At 39.4% G+C, this 15,543-nt stretch overlaps 1 protein-coding gene across 1 annotated transcript; it reads right to left on the bottom strand.

The window, feature by feature from the left end:
- Positions 1-6,011: 6,011 nt before the first annotated feature.
- CAV2 (caveolin 2) lies at positions 6,012-15,539 on the bottom strand (the record flags this gene model as incomplete). Its single annotated transcript, XM_026867988.1, has 2 exons — positions 6,012-8,254; positions 15,298-15,539. Coding segments are annotated over 2 exons (393 nt in total), but the record flags the coding sequence as incomplete, so codon positions are not given.
- Positions 15,540-15,543: the final 4 nt, after the last annotated feature.

Genomic DNA, 15,543 nt, shown 5'->3' with positions numbered 1-15,543 from the left:
CCGCTGGGCTGCGGGGGGCGACGGTGCCAGCGGTCGGCTGAGCCGTCCGGAGCGGGGGCGCGGGGAGCAGAAGTGGGGGGGAGGGCAAGGAAGCAATGAGGAGATGGAAAACTTTAGTTGTGTTGCACGTCCAGAGAGAGCGGCGTTTGTAGGGCTCCCCGCCCCCCCCGGCATTGACAATAGCTTACACATAGTCATCGCTGCCCCAGGAACAATTGTGGAAACTTGGACACCCCTGGGATGAAGAAAGAGTGATTTTTCTCAACCCGTTCATTTCAAAACTATGCAAATATTTAACAGTCCTGCACTTAACTGTGCTATATTTTTCCCTGGAGGAGACTGACCCATGAATGTCTGCCATGCATATTAACCATCGGGATTTGCTTCTAAAGAGAAATGGTGGGACACTGACGTTTTGCCATGCTCTGTTCTCAAGGTCCTTTGTAAACTCAGGGTTATATGTTGGTGTAAAAGCTGTAAGGATTCATCACTGTATTCAAGATGGTTCAGGTTAGGGTTGCAATGGCACCATACATCTACAAACTATAAATTATATTTTGCCTTTTTTTTCTTTTTTTGTGTTTGCAGACATCAGTTTTTTCTTAGGAAATCAGATCATGGTGAAAGATTTGTAACATTAACAGAAAAATAATGATCCTAGTGTTATGCCATTTAGTACAGAATTGCAGCAACCGAAGTAGAAAATTCTTAACTGCTGTATGTTTGACTTTGGCAATTCAACAGAGAAATGACTTCAGAAAAGCCGCTGGATGGATGCAGGCTCCACAGATGTAAATAACTGCACCTGTTGAAAAGGCAGTCTGCATGGACACGTATAACCGATATGGTCATCAGTTAGCAGGGAACTTTCTTTACGAGTTTATATTGCTCATAAACTTTAGAACAAATGCTTTGCATGGATGTTCTCCAACTTTCCAAGTTACTTGTAATTTTTAAAAGTAACTTTTTTATTGATGCAATAAGTCACTTAGGCCATCATTAAAATATCTTAATCTGTCCAAGCATTTGAGTGTGTGCATAGGGTCAAATGGATCAAAGGACATAGTCTCTGCAATCTTTTCACCGATCTGAAAAAAAACCCACAAGACAGTTCTTTGTTTTCATACGTAGGAAGGATTTTCAGTTAGTCAGTGTCCTGCACATAAATCAGATTTCAACCCATCATTCAGTATTACTCTGTATCTCAAGGATGGCCCCTTTAAAAGAAATTTCCAAATCATGCAACACTACTGCAGCTAGAAGAATATTGAAAGCTAGTGGAATTTACAAACTTTATGAGATGAATCCCAGAATAGGCTGCATACAAACTGAAACAAACCATAACATCTGATGAACCTTAGCAGTGCTCACTTGAGCATGAATGCTAAGACAGCCTACAGAGAAAATGGCACTACCAAGTTGTAAGAGTGAGCAAGTTACATGTGCGGAGATGTGTAGGGATAGAGCCCATTGCCTCTACTACTGTTGTATGAGAAATGCACAGAAATGTCACAGCCGGAGACTTGGCATGGGTGTGTGCAGGAGTTCTTCAAATAGCTCCCATTAATACAGAGGAAGAGTATAGCTCAGTTGGAAAGGACCTGGTAAAGGCTTGCAGGAATCTTCTGAAAGTGCAAAGGCTGCGGTCCCTTTCTCAGTTACTATGAATTAATTACCCAGGGGTGGCTTAAAGTTACCAGGGGTTGTAGACAAGCTGGCCTTGGAAATGCCACTCCAGATGTCTTCTCACTGAACTTTGCTGTGTCTTTAGTAGCCCAGGTCAGCTGTTGAACAGGATTACATGCTACCTTGGCTGGCCATTCACTGCCATTATTCTTTCTCCGTCACACCGCTCTTAAGCATTTCATGCCTAATTTTAAAAAGTTTTTATTAGTCCAAAGTATTTCTTTAACTGAACTTTCAAAGTTTAGCATTACCTTAATTGAGAACTTGATCTAAACATGGAGCAAAATGTGTGCAAGTTATGAGCTGTTCTTTCCATTGTGAGAAGAGAAAAGGTTTTAGTATGGGTAGGAAACATTTTTTCCCAGAAGCCAGTGCAAAAAAAAAAAAAAACCCAACAACCCAAAACCCAACCCTAAAACTGGATTGGACAGAATTCCTAAAAAAATTATCAGAAAATGAGTCATGAAACTGAACTGAATGTGCTTGACTGCTCACTGTATGTCTTTGTCTGGTATCAAACACTCCCTTTCCCTCCCGTCCTCACTGGGCACCCCCCCCCTTTCTTTTAAGCTTGTGTGATTATTCCAGTTATGGTATTAGCAATATTCCTGTTATATTCCAATGTCAGCAAGATCAGAATCAGCCCTGGGAAACTATTCTTAATGTATAGTTTCAACAGCAGCGACGCTGTCAGATAACAGGGGCTGTCAGCAAGGAGCCTACCCTATACAGAGCACTTACAAAACTGAAGTTTAGGAGAGGAAGATCATTGCTTTTTTTAGTGTCTTCTGTTCAGCTGTTTAACTGCATCCTTTTATGTGCATTTTTGGATGTTTTGCTGGATGAAAGCCCAAGCTGCCAGAACTGTTGGTAGTAAGCATCAGCCATGCTACTGTCCTCATCCTGCTGCATGGTAACAAGCACTGGGCTGGGTTTAACATGCAGGCCAGTGTTTTGCTCATTTCATTATTTACAGACTTGCAGTCTTGGAGGATTCATGGTGGTCATGCTGTCCCCACTCTCTGCAAGATTTCTGTATTTTGAATTATAAGTCACTGGATCAGAACTTTTCCACTGAGTTAGGGGCCCCTTGCCAGCAGTATGTGGGACTGCACTTTTAGGTATGCATTTGGTTTTTGTCCTGTTTGTTCCTTGCATTAAAGGAGTAGTTAGGCCAGGAGAAATGGTAAGATCCCCTCACATTCCTTCCTTCTCACAATCTCTAGCTAGAAGTGATTTCCTTTTGCATGTAAGCGCTGCTGCCACAAAACATTTCATAATAGCCTGAGAGCTAGTAATCCAACACTGGAGAGATCCAAAATCCATTTTTGCCCGTCAGGTGTGCTAATGCATTTGGACTCACTTCTGGGGAAGAGTATTTTGGGAAGTACCCTGTTCTGCTGATGTGCAATAAGTGTATTTCAAGGGGTCCAAGGCAATCACTTCTTTTGGGATTCTGACTGGGCTTAAATGCAAGTAAGATGCCAAGTTGCTCAAACAAGGGCAGTTCTAGGCATGACCAAAATAAAACTGTAGGTATTGAGGGGAACTTATGTGAAAGGGAGGTTCCTTCTGAGTTTAGACATGTTCCTGGTTGGGTGGCAGCTGGGCAGGTTTACAATTTTGGATTTAAATGCCTGTCATCTCAATCCTGCAGTAGGTGTGTACATCTTATACTAGAGCTAGTCCCGGTAGGTCTCGATCAAGATAGCTTGTAGCTGTCTTGGCTAGAGAGGCAAATAGATTGAAAACTAATTCTGCCAGACCTCGAATAAATCCAGTCACTCTTTTCTGAACCCTTTTCAGTATCAAATTCCTTGACAAATACTGAGCTGGACCACAAATTCTCTTTTGTACCATTCTGCCAGTTCTAGCATATTATTAACTGTTCAGGTGTCTTACAAAAATACCAGACTGTGAGAACTAGTCTCATTAATGGGACTTAAATATGCACTCCTTGAAGGTTATGTAGGATGGAACTTTTTGTCACTGAGCTTCGCTGTTTTAAGTGTTTCACAGCCAACCCTAGTTTACAGTTCTAGCATTGTGATAGCTCTGATAGGGTAAAGTAAGAAGCTGGGTGAGGTAGGCACGTGGGGTGAGAAAGCAGCTCTTATTAAACTGATGCAGCTGCAAAAATAGACAAGCTTTCCTCAAAGTTAGAAATAAAAGTGTGAATCTCTACATTTTATTCCATTTAAGTATAAAGTAGAATCTGATTCAATGTCTTGCGAAGGGGTCCTTTCTCTCACTTGGAGTTGGAGGGTCAAGCCAGACAACAGATGAAACCAAACACCTAACACAGGTGACACCTGGCCTTGAGTTGTGAGAGAAGTGTGTAGAGAGAACCTGCCCCACAACTTACATGAAGCTCTAGTTGCTTCCATAGGCCTGCCCAATTTCTGCAGCAGATATAACTTTTTATGTAGCAGAGGAAAGGAGTGAAGCCAAGACAAGCCAAACGTTTTGCTTTAATCAGTGCAGAGAGTCTTCTCTGGAGGATGATTCAGAGCAGGAACCTACCTTAGCTCTGAATTGCCTATACAGAATACATTTTCATTTTGTTGCAATAAACTTAGGAAGTTTAGTGTCACCAGGCTAAAATTAGCCTTTATTAATTCTCCCCTCAGTTGTAAATCCCTGCATGAAGAAAGCACGTCAGTATTTAATGCATAACTGCTGGTTCAGTATACTCGCTGGAGGTCTTCAGCTCTTTTCATGAGCACAGTGTACTAACAGACAAGTAGAGTGTCTGGTGTTTGACCTTGTTCCATTTGCATTTGCAGTTTTATTTAAAAAAAAACACCAAAACACATGTATTTTTTAAAAGAGAGTTAACACAGTTTAATAGCAATAGTTCTATCTCTGCAGGTGGAGGAATGATCACACCCTGTAAAAATAATGGACTTGCCATTCTTTGGCTTCCATTAAATATGAGTGTGTGGTCTGAGGTCCCAGAGCTGCAGGGTTGTTCTGAACTCTTCACTCAGTGTATGCCTAAGTGAGCTTTTTGGATAGGTGAAAAATGGTTCGTCATTTACTAATAGGTCAAAGTTTATGTTAAGAATTTATTCCAATTTATATGGTGAACAAGTAGGGGAAAGATAAGACACATACAAATATGAAAGTTCTAGGGTTGGAATAGAAGGATTTTATGAAATAGCTCTCATAAGGAGGCAGGTTAAATTTCATTGTGATTTAAAAGAAAACAGGCCATAAGCACAAATCAAGGGTTAGTTCTGTTAGTTGTGATCCTCATGAAAAACAAGATGCTGAAATATTTTGTATGACAGAACTGAATCTCCAGCTCATGTTTATAAATTTAAGGTCTACAGTAACAAGAGGCAGGCTAGAATTGGAACATCTCACACTTTCTATGTATTTGTCCTCATAACTCTACTGTGATAATGGAAAGTCTACTCTTGTTAAGAGAAATAACATTTTCCCCATTCCATAGAGGGGAAGAAGATGCATTAAAGTAGATGCATCTGCATCAGGTGTAAATTCTCCTACATTTGTGGCAGACAATGAGACTAAGTTTCTGGATTCCCTTCTTGCTTAAATTCTCATTTGTAAGTTGCTGTTAAAGGATCAGCTGGGACAGTTTGTCCACATTTCAAAGGAAGACAAACGTAAGGGACCTACCCCTGTGTTGAAGATCACAGCTCAGTGCCAGTACCCGTTCAGTCCCTGTTGTCTAACAGTGCTGTCAGCTATTGACAGTATCAGCTGTGGCAGAGCTTCAGGATATCTGTCAGAACTGTCACAATTCATAAAATCCAGAGCATACTTGCCAGCCAGAGTTGCCCAGGGCAGATTCACACCTAAGTATGAAGAGTTTGTATATATTCATGCTTCCTTCCACTACTTTCATGGATGAAGCAAGTGTATTTGCAAAGCATCTAATATTTTACCCTAAGCCTAACAGTCCATTTGGTATTTTCTTATAGTAAAAGCACATCTGTTCTAGCAAAAAATACTGCTGTAAAAGAAACTTACAGCTTTAATTACTTTATTACAAGCTCATTTGAATCTTGTAACAGCTAGAAAAATGGTGAAAAGAACTAACTAATGACAAGCCTAAATCAAAATAAGAATGAACCAAACCATTCTACTTGGCTGTGGTAGCTACAGCCAGATTTCAGTAAGCTATTTAAAAATGCATATATCCAGGAGTGCATGACCTAAAATGATAGATTTTTCTCTAGGCAATGGCCTCATTCTCAAAGTTTGGATCCAGCCCTGAATTCCCTCAAAGCTTAGGCTTTTATAGAGCTCCTTTTAGACACAAGGACTAGTACCGATTGTTGTTTGGTTTTTTTTTTAGTGAATTCATCATTCCATTAAAAATATCTTTGTAAAAATCCTTGGATGTTGTAAAAGAAAGTAACTCTCAAAAGAATTCAAGCCTAGCCTGACCAATTTTTATTTTCAAAAGATATTTCCATTTTTAACATAAGAAAGGTATCTTGAAGAGCACATCTAAACAGTGAGCAGAAGAAAAAAAACTTCTTGCAGAGAGAAAAAACTTCAGAGAAGTTTCCATGGGCACTAATGATTAATATCCAGTTTTGAAAAGCCAAATGAATCCCTCTCTAAATGGCAGAAATGGTAAAAATATTTTCAATGTAAAAATATGTTCCCAGTGTACAAAGAATATACAGTATCAGCTAGCTTCTGTAGGCCAATAAGCAAGAAAATGGAAAATTCATCAGCTCATCTGTAAATAAAGCATGCACCCATAAAAAGAATTAAGCGCTTTTTTTTTTTTTTTTTTTTATGTAGCCAAAATTTCACACCAAGAGACCTGCTTCAGAGAAAGCAATCATTCTATATGGGCTTAATTACACACAGAGATACATCATTTTCTTCTATAAATAAGTTAAATGCAGTTGATAATAGTGGAACCATATGGATGTTAATCCATTTCTTTTCCCCATACCATATTTTGGAAGAACTGCATAGTATTCTATGCTGTTCAGCATTTTAAGAGCTTTTTAAAAATTTAAAAACCATGAAAAAATTAAGTTGAAAATAGAAAAAAGTTGATGCTTTATTGTTTTATTATATATCTCTTGTTCAATAAGAAATCTTTGGTATCATTTTAGAAAATAACATTCTAAATCATACAAACATTTTACAATTGCAACTTATCATCTGTATTTAAAGAAAACAGCAGCATAAGCCCACCAGAAGGCCAATGTAATTTTAATGTACCTCTGCGTACGTTCTGTTATTCTGGTTTACAAAGCCATATTAGGTGCAGAAGGAAGAAGGGCTTTTATATGGGTTAGGCTTTAAAGTAGCAAGTAAGCAACATGGAGAGTCAAGTCAATAGGTGAGGAGACTTAGACAAGGATATGAATTACACTTGTCTTCTGTAAGAGCTTGCTACCTAGGCAAAGTGCCAGCACAGCGTCTATTATTTTAAATATCACAATGTTCACACAGATAATACACAGAAATATGGAGGGTTGCATTTACTACATCCCATTTTTAATAAAAATCATTTCTTATAAACAGATATTTCCAACTCTTGCATAGTCTTGTATGCAAACACTTATAGTCTTTGTTTCTACACACAACCATGAATATACTAGAACTGCACGGCAAGACTTAAAAATCTGTGTAATTTAGAAACTGAAATTTTAGTTACCTGAAGTAATTTTTTGCAGTGTCTCACTCTTTCTGCCTAGTAAGTTGGTTAGAATTCAAATACTATAGAAATAATTCTTCAAAGAAAACTGATCAAGTGCCATTTACAAAGGTACAAAATATACAGCAAAGTTAACTTCTCATTAAATAAAATATACATATTAGCTGATGTTCCACATCATTAGCTAACACCTTATTTTAAGGGATAAACTTCCAGGGAGCTTTTCCTCCCCAATATAGGAGAATTACACAACAGTTCTTTTCTCTGTATGCTTATGCAATGAGACATTCATTTTAACTGCTGTTAATAAAGAACTGAGTTGATCATTCTGGATAGTGAGGGCCAAAAATGATCTCTTGTGAACTTGCAGTAAAGTCAGTGGGAAACCTTAGAGATTAGTTTTACCTAAGGTATCACAGCCTATATAAATATTTATAGTAATAACACCAATCATTGTCACTGTGGTGGTTGTTAAACCTCCATGATAATTCTCCTGTAATTGACGTACCATTAAAATAAAGTGTTGCCAACATACTCTGCATTCGCTGTTGTTAAAATAGTGAGCTATGAAAACTGCCTATTTACTCTTAAACTGATCTCCCTGAAAATAAATGAGATTTAGAAAAAATAGCATGTTCCCACTTAAACCAGCCATTGTAATTTAACAGTTTGGAATGAATGGTAAGTGCTTATATGTTAGATTAGCAAAGAGGTATAACACCAGCTCAATTACAATTACACCAGTGTTGTATCCCTGACGTTTACTCTTGGTCCAGACGTATATTAACCATGGCAAAGCATCGGCCTAGGCTCTGGAAGAACGGTACGACGAAAACATCTGTCAGGCTCTTCCATATAGTTTGCACTGAAGGCAAAACCATGAGACAGGTTTTCACAAAAGGCACCACAATCCTGTAAAAGAGAAAATGGAAGATTTGAAGATTGCTGCTGCTATAGCATGAGGAAATCAGGATAACCAAACTCAAGGGTGAGATCTTGTGGAAGGGAAAGTGATTTTATATAATAACTCTCAATCTAATCTCTAAACAAGTTCATTTTACATTCTCGCACCGATACTCCAACAATTTTGTTCATTCACAGCCTCACACTTGCACATGCAGAAGCACCATGGTGCACATGGTCCTCTGGCTGGGATCACCTGTGTGCAACGGAGGGGACAGGAGACGCCAGCTTTCTTTTCATCATGTCTCTGCTCTTTCTTAATTGGCTGTGCTGAGCTAAGTTTGGGACATACCTTTTATAGGGGTGAACTTTTGCCATTCTCTCCCTGCTGCTGGGAGGGCTGGTGCATGTGATATGCTGCAACCTTGATGCCACCCCACTGTGGCTGAGGAGCAGTCATCTGCTAAGGACTCATTTGTGCTGTGGGCATATCTGAGTGTGGGTTTTCAGGGCTTAACAGAAACACCACGTTCCCCAGTTTGATCAACTGGGAACAGCACTCTTTATGATCTGATCTTGTTCTGCTGTCTCTTTTGGTGTTTCTTTTGTCCCTCTCTCTCACACTCTCATGCACAGGCACATAAGTACAACGCCATTCCTGTCTTGTTCCTACCAATCTAATGGCGTGGTTACAAATTGCTACAATAAAATAGAAACAGTAAAGCAACATCCAGTTACACTGGGTAACTATAGTCCAGAGACATGCTGAACCTCAGAAAAATGGGATCTTGCTGATCCTGTAGTGCTTTTGATTTGTGGGTGAGAAATTACTGTAGAATGAGGTCAAAACTCCTGGTCAGGGGATAGGTCTTTTTATTCACTCAGGGTGCATACTTGAAAGTATTGTGCTTTCATCTCCTGAGCACTAGTAACTATCTGGGGATGCTCACCATATATCCTAATTCCAAAGCAATGTCATTAGTGGTGGCTTAAGCCAAGCATACTAACAACGGAGGTGAGCCAGAAGTGCACACATGGGCACCTCAACGAGGGCCAGGGGATAACATCATAACTGACTGCACTATTTTGAGTTATTCTCCTGTTTTAATCATTTACTGGCCAAAACCCCTGGTCATTTCACCAAGTTGGTTGTTCTTATTTGGGTGCAGACAAATTAAATGTAAAAATAATTTATGCAATACTGATGTGGTACTGGAGCAAGGTTTTAAAAATCTCTGCGCCATATATACCCCATTTATTTCCTAAATTAGGTAGAAGAAGCCATAGATTATCTTGATAAAGATAATAAACTCTGTTCTAGTTTGCTGTGACATTCAGAATTTAAGATCCCAGTCTTGCATTCATGTAATTCCATTGCAGAACTCTCATTGACTTTGCTGGGAATGAGGGGAAATATTTAATTTACAATTTCATAATAAATCCGAAAAATACTTCAGTATTGTGTAATTCCAACTAGTACTGCTCAGAATAACAAAGTAGAAAAAAACCCATACATTTAAAAAAAGTTTAAGTTTAGAAATGTAAAGAATCAAAATGAATTCTTTTCAGTGTTTGTCTAACCAGATTCTCAGCTTTTATCATACAATGCAAGCCATATACTAGTATGCCTATGCTGCAGTCTAAGCTAACCCAGATGGATTTGAACAAGAATAGTTTTTCTAAAACGTTCTCTTCTTTTGTCTCTGCTGAAACAGCTAGCAATATACACACCATATAGAACTGTGAGCGCTACTGGAATAATGTGCATCTAGTTTTAAACTGAACTCAGTAAACTATGTGTTTGATAACCACCTATAGTATCACTGCATATAGAATAGATAATTTCTAGAGAATAAAATTAGGGCTTCATGTGTTAGAATACAGTTGATAAACATCAGTAATGCAAAGGGAAAAAAACTTGGTATTTCTCCAAGCAACACAGGGAAAACACCAGAAATGGCTACTCAGCTTGTGTTGACTTCACCCCTTTTCCATTTCAGTTAGTTTACAAAGGCTATGTCACTGCTCCTTTGCTGCACTCTAAAATTATTTTGGTCTGCATTTTTTTAAAAATCTAACTGAATTGCAGAGAAGCAAAAAAGATGACATTTTTATTGGACCTTCTGTCGACAGGATCACACAAAATATAAACTAAACAGTAGTGAATCACCAGGATGTCATTAGGGAAGGCTGGAAAAGCAATAATCCTACTGCTTGCAACTGCTGTAGTAGTCATTCACACAACACCAGAACTCAACCTCTTTTGATAATGTTAAATATAGTAAATATCAACATGTTTTGGTAATGTTTGAACACTTGCTGTCCAATTTTATGGTAAATGCATGCAAAACCCAACGTAGGCTAACTCTGTAGGAGAATACGTTAGACATGCTAGCAACCAAAGCTAATTAATGTAAATAATTTTAAATTTTAAAATAAAAGTCAGTCTACTTAGACAACAATTACTCAAACACCTTTCTTCAGAGAAGAAAATCCTTTACACCTGAGAGAGCAGTAAAAGGTATTTTCTAACTTTTAAAAAATATGAGTGTGCCTACATGTATATAAGTACGCATCCTGTTCTGCATAGGATATGTTATCCTACTGTGTGGCATTTCCAAATCAACAGAGAGTGTGATATGCTGGTCACTCCACAGCAAATATAAATAACCATGCGCCATTGGAAGCTAGGTATTATTTTTTTGGTGACCTGTCAAAGAAACATTAACATATACATCCTTTACTCCTAGTGCTGTGGTATACCCCAGTCTGCACTTCTGTTCACAGAAATGGTAACTTTGAGTAATGTCTAACAGTGGAAGTAAAGTCAGCATATCCTAAGGATATCAATATTGGTACTACTAGTGTTACCGCATGTTAAAGCTTTGGGAAGAAAATCAACGCTCTGTTGAATCTGGCATCTGAACTGAAGCACAGTCAAGGTATTTCAACTACCTATATAACCTCTCATTGAATCTTGCTATGTATACATCTCATAGAATACTCAGCCTTTCACTAAGTAGAAGGAATTACCTCTTTTGGGAACTGTTCAACTGAAAAGAGCAAACTATCACATTTTTGCCATCCTATCCTATTTTCTCGTCTTTATGTTCAAGGAATGACATCTACAAAATTATACCCATCAGCCTTTCTCACTTTTTCTCACATTACTTTTTTTTTCTGCTAATCCCTGAGGGAAGATTGTTGAGAACCAAACACCTCTTGGAAATGGCAGAGCACAATTTAATTCCCACTGATAAGGGTGTTTTCAGTTCAAAGCAATTCAGTTTTTCAGAGAGTTGGACAATGTGGTTGGAGAAATCATTCAATATTAATTCAGGATTCCTGCTTCAAAGTGAAGAATCACATCTTCTCCTGTAAAGTTTTTCAAAATGGAACCTCAGACATGTCTTAATGCTATTTTTCAAATGCTATACCATTCAGTGGTTAAATTACCCAATTCCAGGTATGCATGTATGTACTACATCATGATTTTGAATTAAAAGTCTTGCATGTCCCTACAATACAAGCAAACATTGTGACCAGATGGCTAAATGTTAATTAGCAGTTGCAGAGCTTTGTGTCAAGATCCATTTTAACCTTTGAGATTTTCATGAGTGAGGCAAGAGATAACTGTCAAAGTCTTCCAGGACCCATACATAGTATGTGAAGTACATTAAACTCAAACATTATATATCCCAGGACCTGGGTAGACTGGAAAAGATAAAGCTAAAAAGGAAGCAAGACAACATTGACCTACTTCCTCTTCAGAAGCCAAGGGATATATACTGGACATGAAAGAAGAGGCATCAAGGTCCTAAGATCATAAGGTGAGTCTTCACAGCATAGCTGTACTGTAATTTTGATTTCAGACAGCCAGCAGGCAGATGGTTTTGGGGTTGAGTATGATAGCAATAAATTACGTAAATGGGATTATGGAGAAAGAGGTAAGAGATGATGCATGTCCATATCTATTTCTCTGCATATAAATCCCCAGCTACATGACAGCACTGTGAATGTAAGCTCAAGCCCAGAGGAGCTTCAAATACCTGCAGCTCCAGCTGATGACAAGAGCATAAAGCTGGCTGAGTCCTTGTGCTTTAAAGCCCATCTCAGATCCAAGACTCAAGTTATGGATCCTCAAATGAAACACTGATTCTTAGTATAAATATGCAACATGCCAGAACATTATTCAGGCAAGACTACAAAAAGGCATATATCAGATTCAAGTGTTAGTTTCCAAGAGATGGCAAATATGTTGCTTGGAACAAGAGTCAATCCCTGATCTATAATATAATGATTTTGCATGTGCTGCCTGGAAAACCTAGTGTTCTGCTAGTGTTCAAAAATAAATAACCTTAACAGCCTCAATCTAAGGACATGTTTGAAAGCTTGCTAATATTCACAGAAAGATGTTAAATCTCAGTCTGACACGTTCTGCCATGTATAGTCTGTGGTGAGAATGACGGTCATCAGTAAAGGAGAAGCAATGTGGTAGCCTTCCTTGAACTGGCTTCTACCTAGTAGGTCACCAACCTACTAGCTGGCAGAGTTTCAGCTCATCAGTATCTTTTACCAGGTAGTGTAAAACTGGATTCTGGCTCAAGCAGAGAGTTTGAGAACAAGAACAGATATCTCCATCTTAATAGTTAAAAATAAAAATTAAAGTGTATTATTACATATTTCTTATTCAGCTTTCTTTTTGCTTTCCATGAAGTCTAACATATTTTCTTCCTTCTTTAGCAAACTTTTTGCTGGTGAAAGACAATATTTACTATCAGGCATGAGGGGGGCTCATGATGTGCCCTTGATGCATGAGGAATGCTGAGTCAGACTTCTGTGGATTTTTAGCATGCTGACAAAACTGCAACAACATGTGTCACAATGAACAGAGCTTTGTGCCTAGGCACTTCCAAAGGTTGTTGAAACACCTTTGAATTTAGTCTCAGGAAAGGCTTCCCATGGGCAGATCAGCATTATCATCTCACTGGTTTGGATGTTGAAAGTGAGGCACAGTAGCTCTGATAAGCCCTCCTGCAGGCAGCTATGTGGGAGGGTGTGCCCAGGGTTTTCCCATGATGTTTCACCAGTTGAAGACAGAGTATAATGTAATTCCCTTCCTCTCATGCTCTCACAAAACAAGATTTTTTTCACACCCAATGGAGCTACATGGGAGCCAGTACTATGTGTTTAGGGTCCCCATACCTGCACAGCTCCTGTGCTACCCTCTCAAATGCAGAAACTTTGAACTCTTCACTCCCAAGAAATACGGAATGTGGAGACCTGCATTAGTTAGTCTCAATGCATTCTACCTTTGTGTTGGAACAAATCCAGCTTGTGGTTGTGGGAAGATGAGGCAGTGATGGCTTTGGATGGTAGTACTGGATGGGGTCCAAGGGGGTGCAGATAGCACTACTGAGTTATGTGATTCTTTCATACCCATTCCAGGTGCAACAAAGATCAAAAGAATGATGACTTCTGTAGTGACAATGTATGTAGGGAAAGAAAATTAGTTCTTGGGGAAGCAAGTGTGTTCACATAAAGTCAAGGGAAACTTTTCAAATGAAGTGCCACATTCAGACAGTCCTATTTCAGATATACTGAGAACCCACAGTTCCTGAGAGAGTCACTAGGGACTACTTGCATAAATAGAAACTGAACTCTGGGTCCTGGTTCAGTGAAACTCATGTCTACATACCCAGGCTATGAAATGCGGATAGAAGATCATTCTGAAGCACAAAAAACTTTTTAGAGTCTTAATCAGTGCATCAGTGAATTCTTCCATAGATATTCTACTACTGGAAATCTGTATGTCCACCAAACTCTTTTTCAGTAACATGGTACAGTACAGCACAGTGACAGCTGACAGACATAAACGATTGGGCACACTATGCAATGTTCATCATAATTTGGTGAGTAGCAGGTGAGCAGCTCTAAACTATATTGCAACTGCTTTAGGTATTATGCAGACTTCATGCTTTAAAATTCAAGTTAATCAGTTTTTGAAGTGGCTCATGACAATGCCATCAACCCAAACTTCCATTCCACTTTTGAAAACTGAAATCTACATTCAACAGATTGCAACCACAGGTTCAGACAACCAATGTATTCCTATTGCTTTGAGTTTGTTTCCCAGTTTCTGGATTGTATTTTGTTTTCCTTAACAACTTCTTCATGATTCCAGTGTACCCAAGTCAAATGAGACTTTGCCCAAAGCCCATGTATATGGAAAATCCTGGTTCATAGGAATGATGTTGATAATCTGCATTCATCCCTTCCTCTGCAGCCTGCTGGATTCTTCACACTTTCCTCAAACTCACTCTCTTTCCTGTCTTCTTTCTCTACAATCCTCTGCCTATCTAGTCTCAGGGTACTCTTCCCTGGTATTTTGCCACGATATTCTGTTTAAAGTATATGAGGTTTGCTGTGACTTGAAGGGCTGCTGTATTTGTCTGTGACCTTGGGCCATGGCCAGAAGCAGCTTTCTTGAGCACAGCAGAGGTTTTTTGCTTAGGTGGAAGTGCTGTGGGGCACTGCACCTCGAGTGGCCATGTACCAGATGCAAGACAGTGACAGTAGATTTTGTGACAGTAGCAAAGAAAGAGTGAGCTGGGCCCTCAAAAGCTTCCTTCATTTGAGGAAAAAATAAAAAGAAAGATATAACTGTAATGAAAAGGTGTCAGGTGTAAATAATACTTCTGCCTCGGTCTTTCATTTCAAACACATGTTTTAAGAACTTCTGTACTCTAAAAAACAAGCAATCATTATGCATTGCGGTAGATGCCATACAAATGGTAAAACAGGCTCTCTGCCCCGGGGAGCTTACAGAGACGTGACAAGCTGCTGGAAAAAGCGAGGCAGGGAACTGAATCACAGAGAAAACACTGTTGTCATTTCTCTCTCTTTAAAAATAAAGCAGATAATGTAAGTTGATCTGAGTACCGGTTGTAAAGACAGTGGCGAAGGGTTAGGCAGGCAGCGATGCTACAGAGGAGAGTTCTGCTGAGCTGATTGCAGAGCCCACCCACCGACGGGCATCAGAACGCACTTACCAGATGTGCAGGCAGCTGAGCACCGCGAAGACGATCCCCACAACCAGGGCCAGCGGAATGGCAAGGACCAGGGTCAGGAGCTTGTAGATCAGGTACTTGCTGAGCTCAAAGAGCGCGTGGCTGCAGATCCAGACTTTGTCGAAGGAGTGGGTGAGCTCGGGTTCCGCGATCACGTCCTCGAAGCCCAGCTGGAACCAGAAGCAGTCTGCCGTTACGCGGAGCCGGGGCGAGGGGAGGCCGCCGGGC

This window comes from Athene cunicularia (genome assembly GCF_003259725.1).
Source record: "Athene cunicularia isolate RWA chromosome 1 unlocalized genomic scaffold, athCun1 chr1_part2, whole genome shotgun sequence".
NCBI lineage: Eukaryota > Metazoa > Chordata > Aves > Strigiformes > Strigidae > Athene > Athene cunicularia.
Note: the sequence above shows the minus strand (reverse complement) of the source record. Positions and strands in the feature narration are given on the sequence as shown.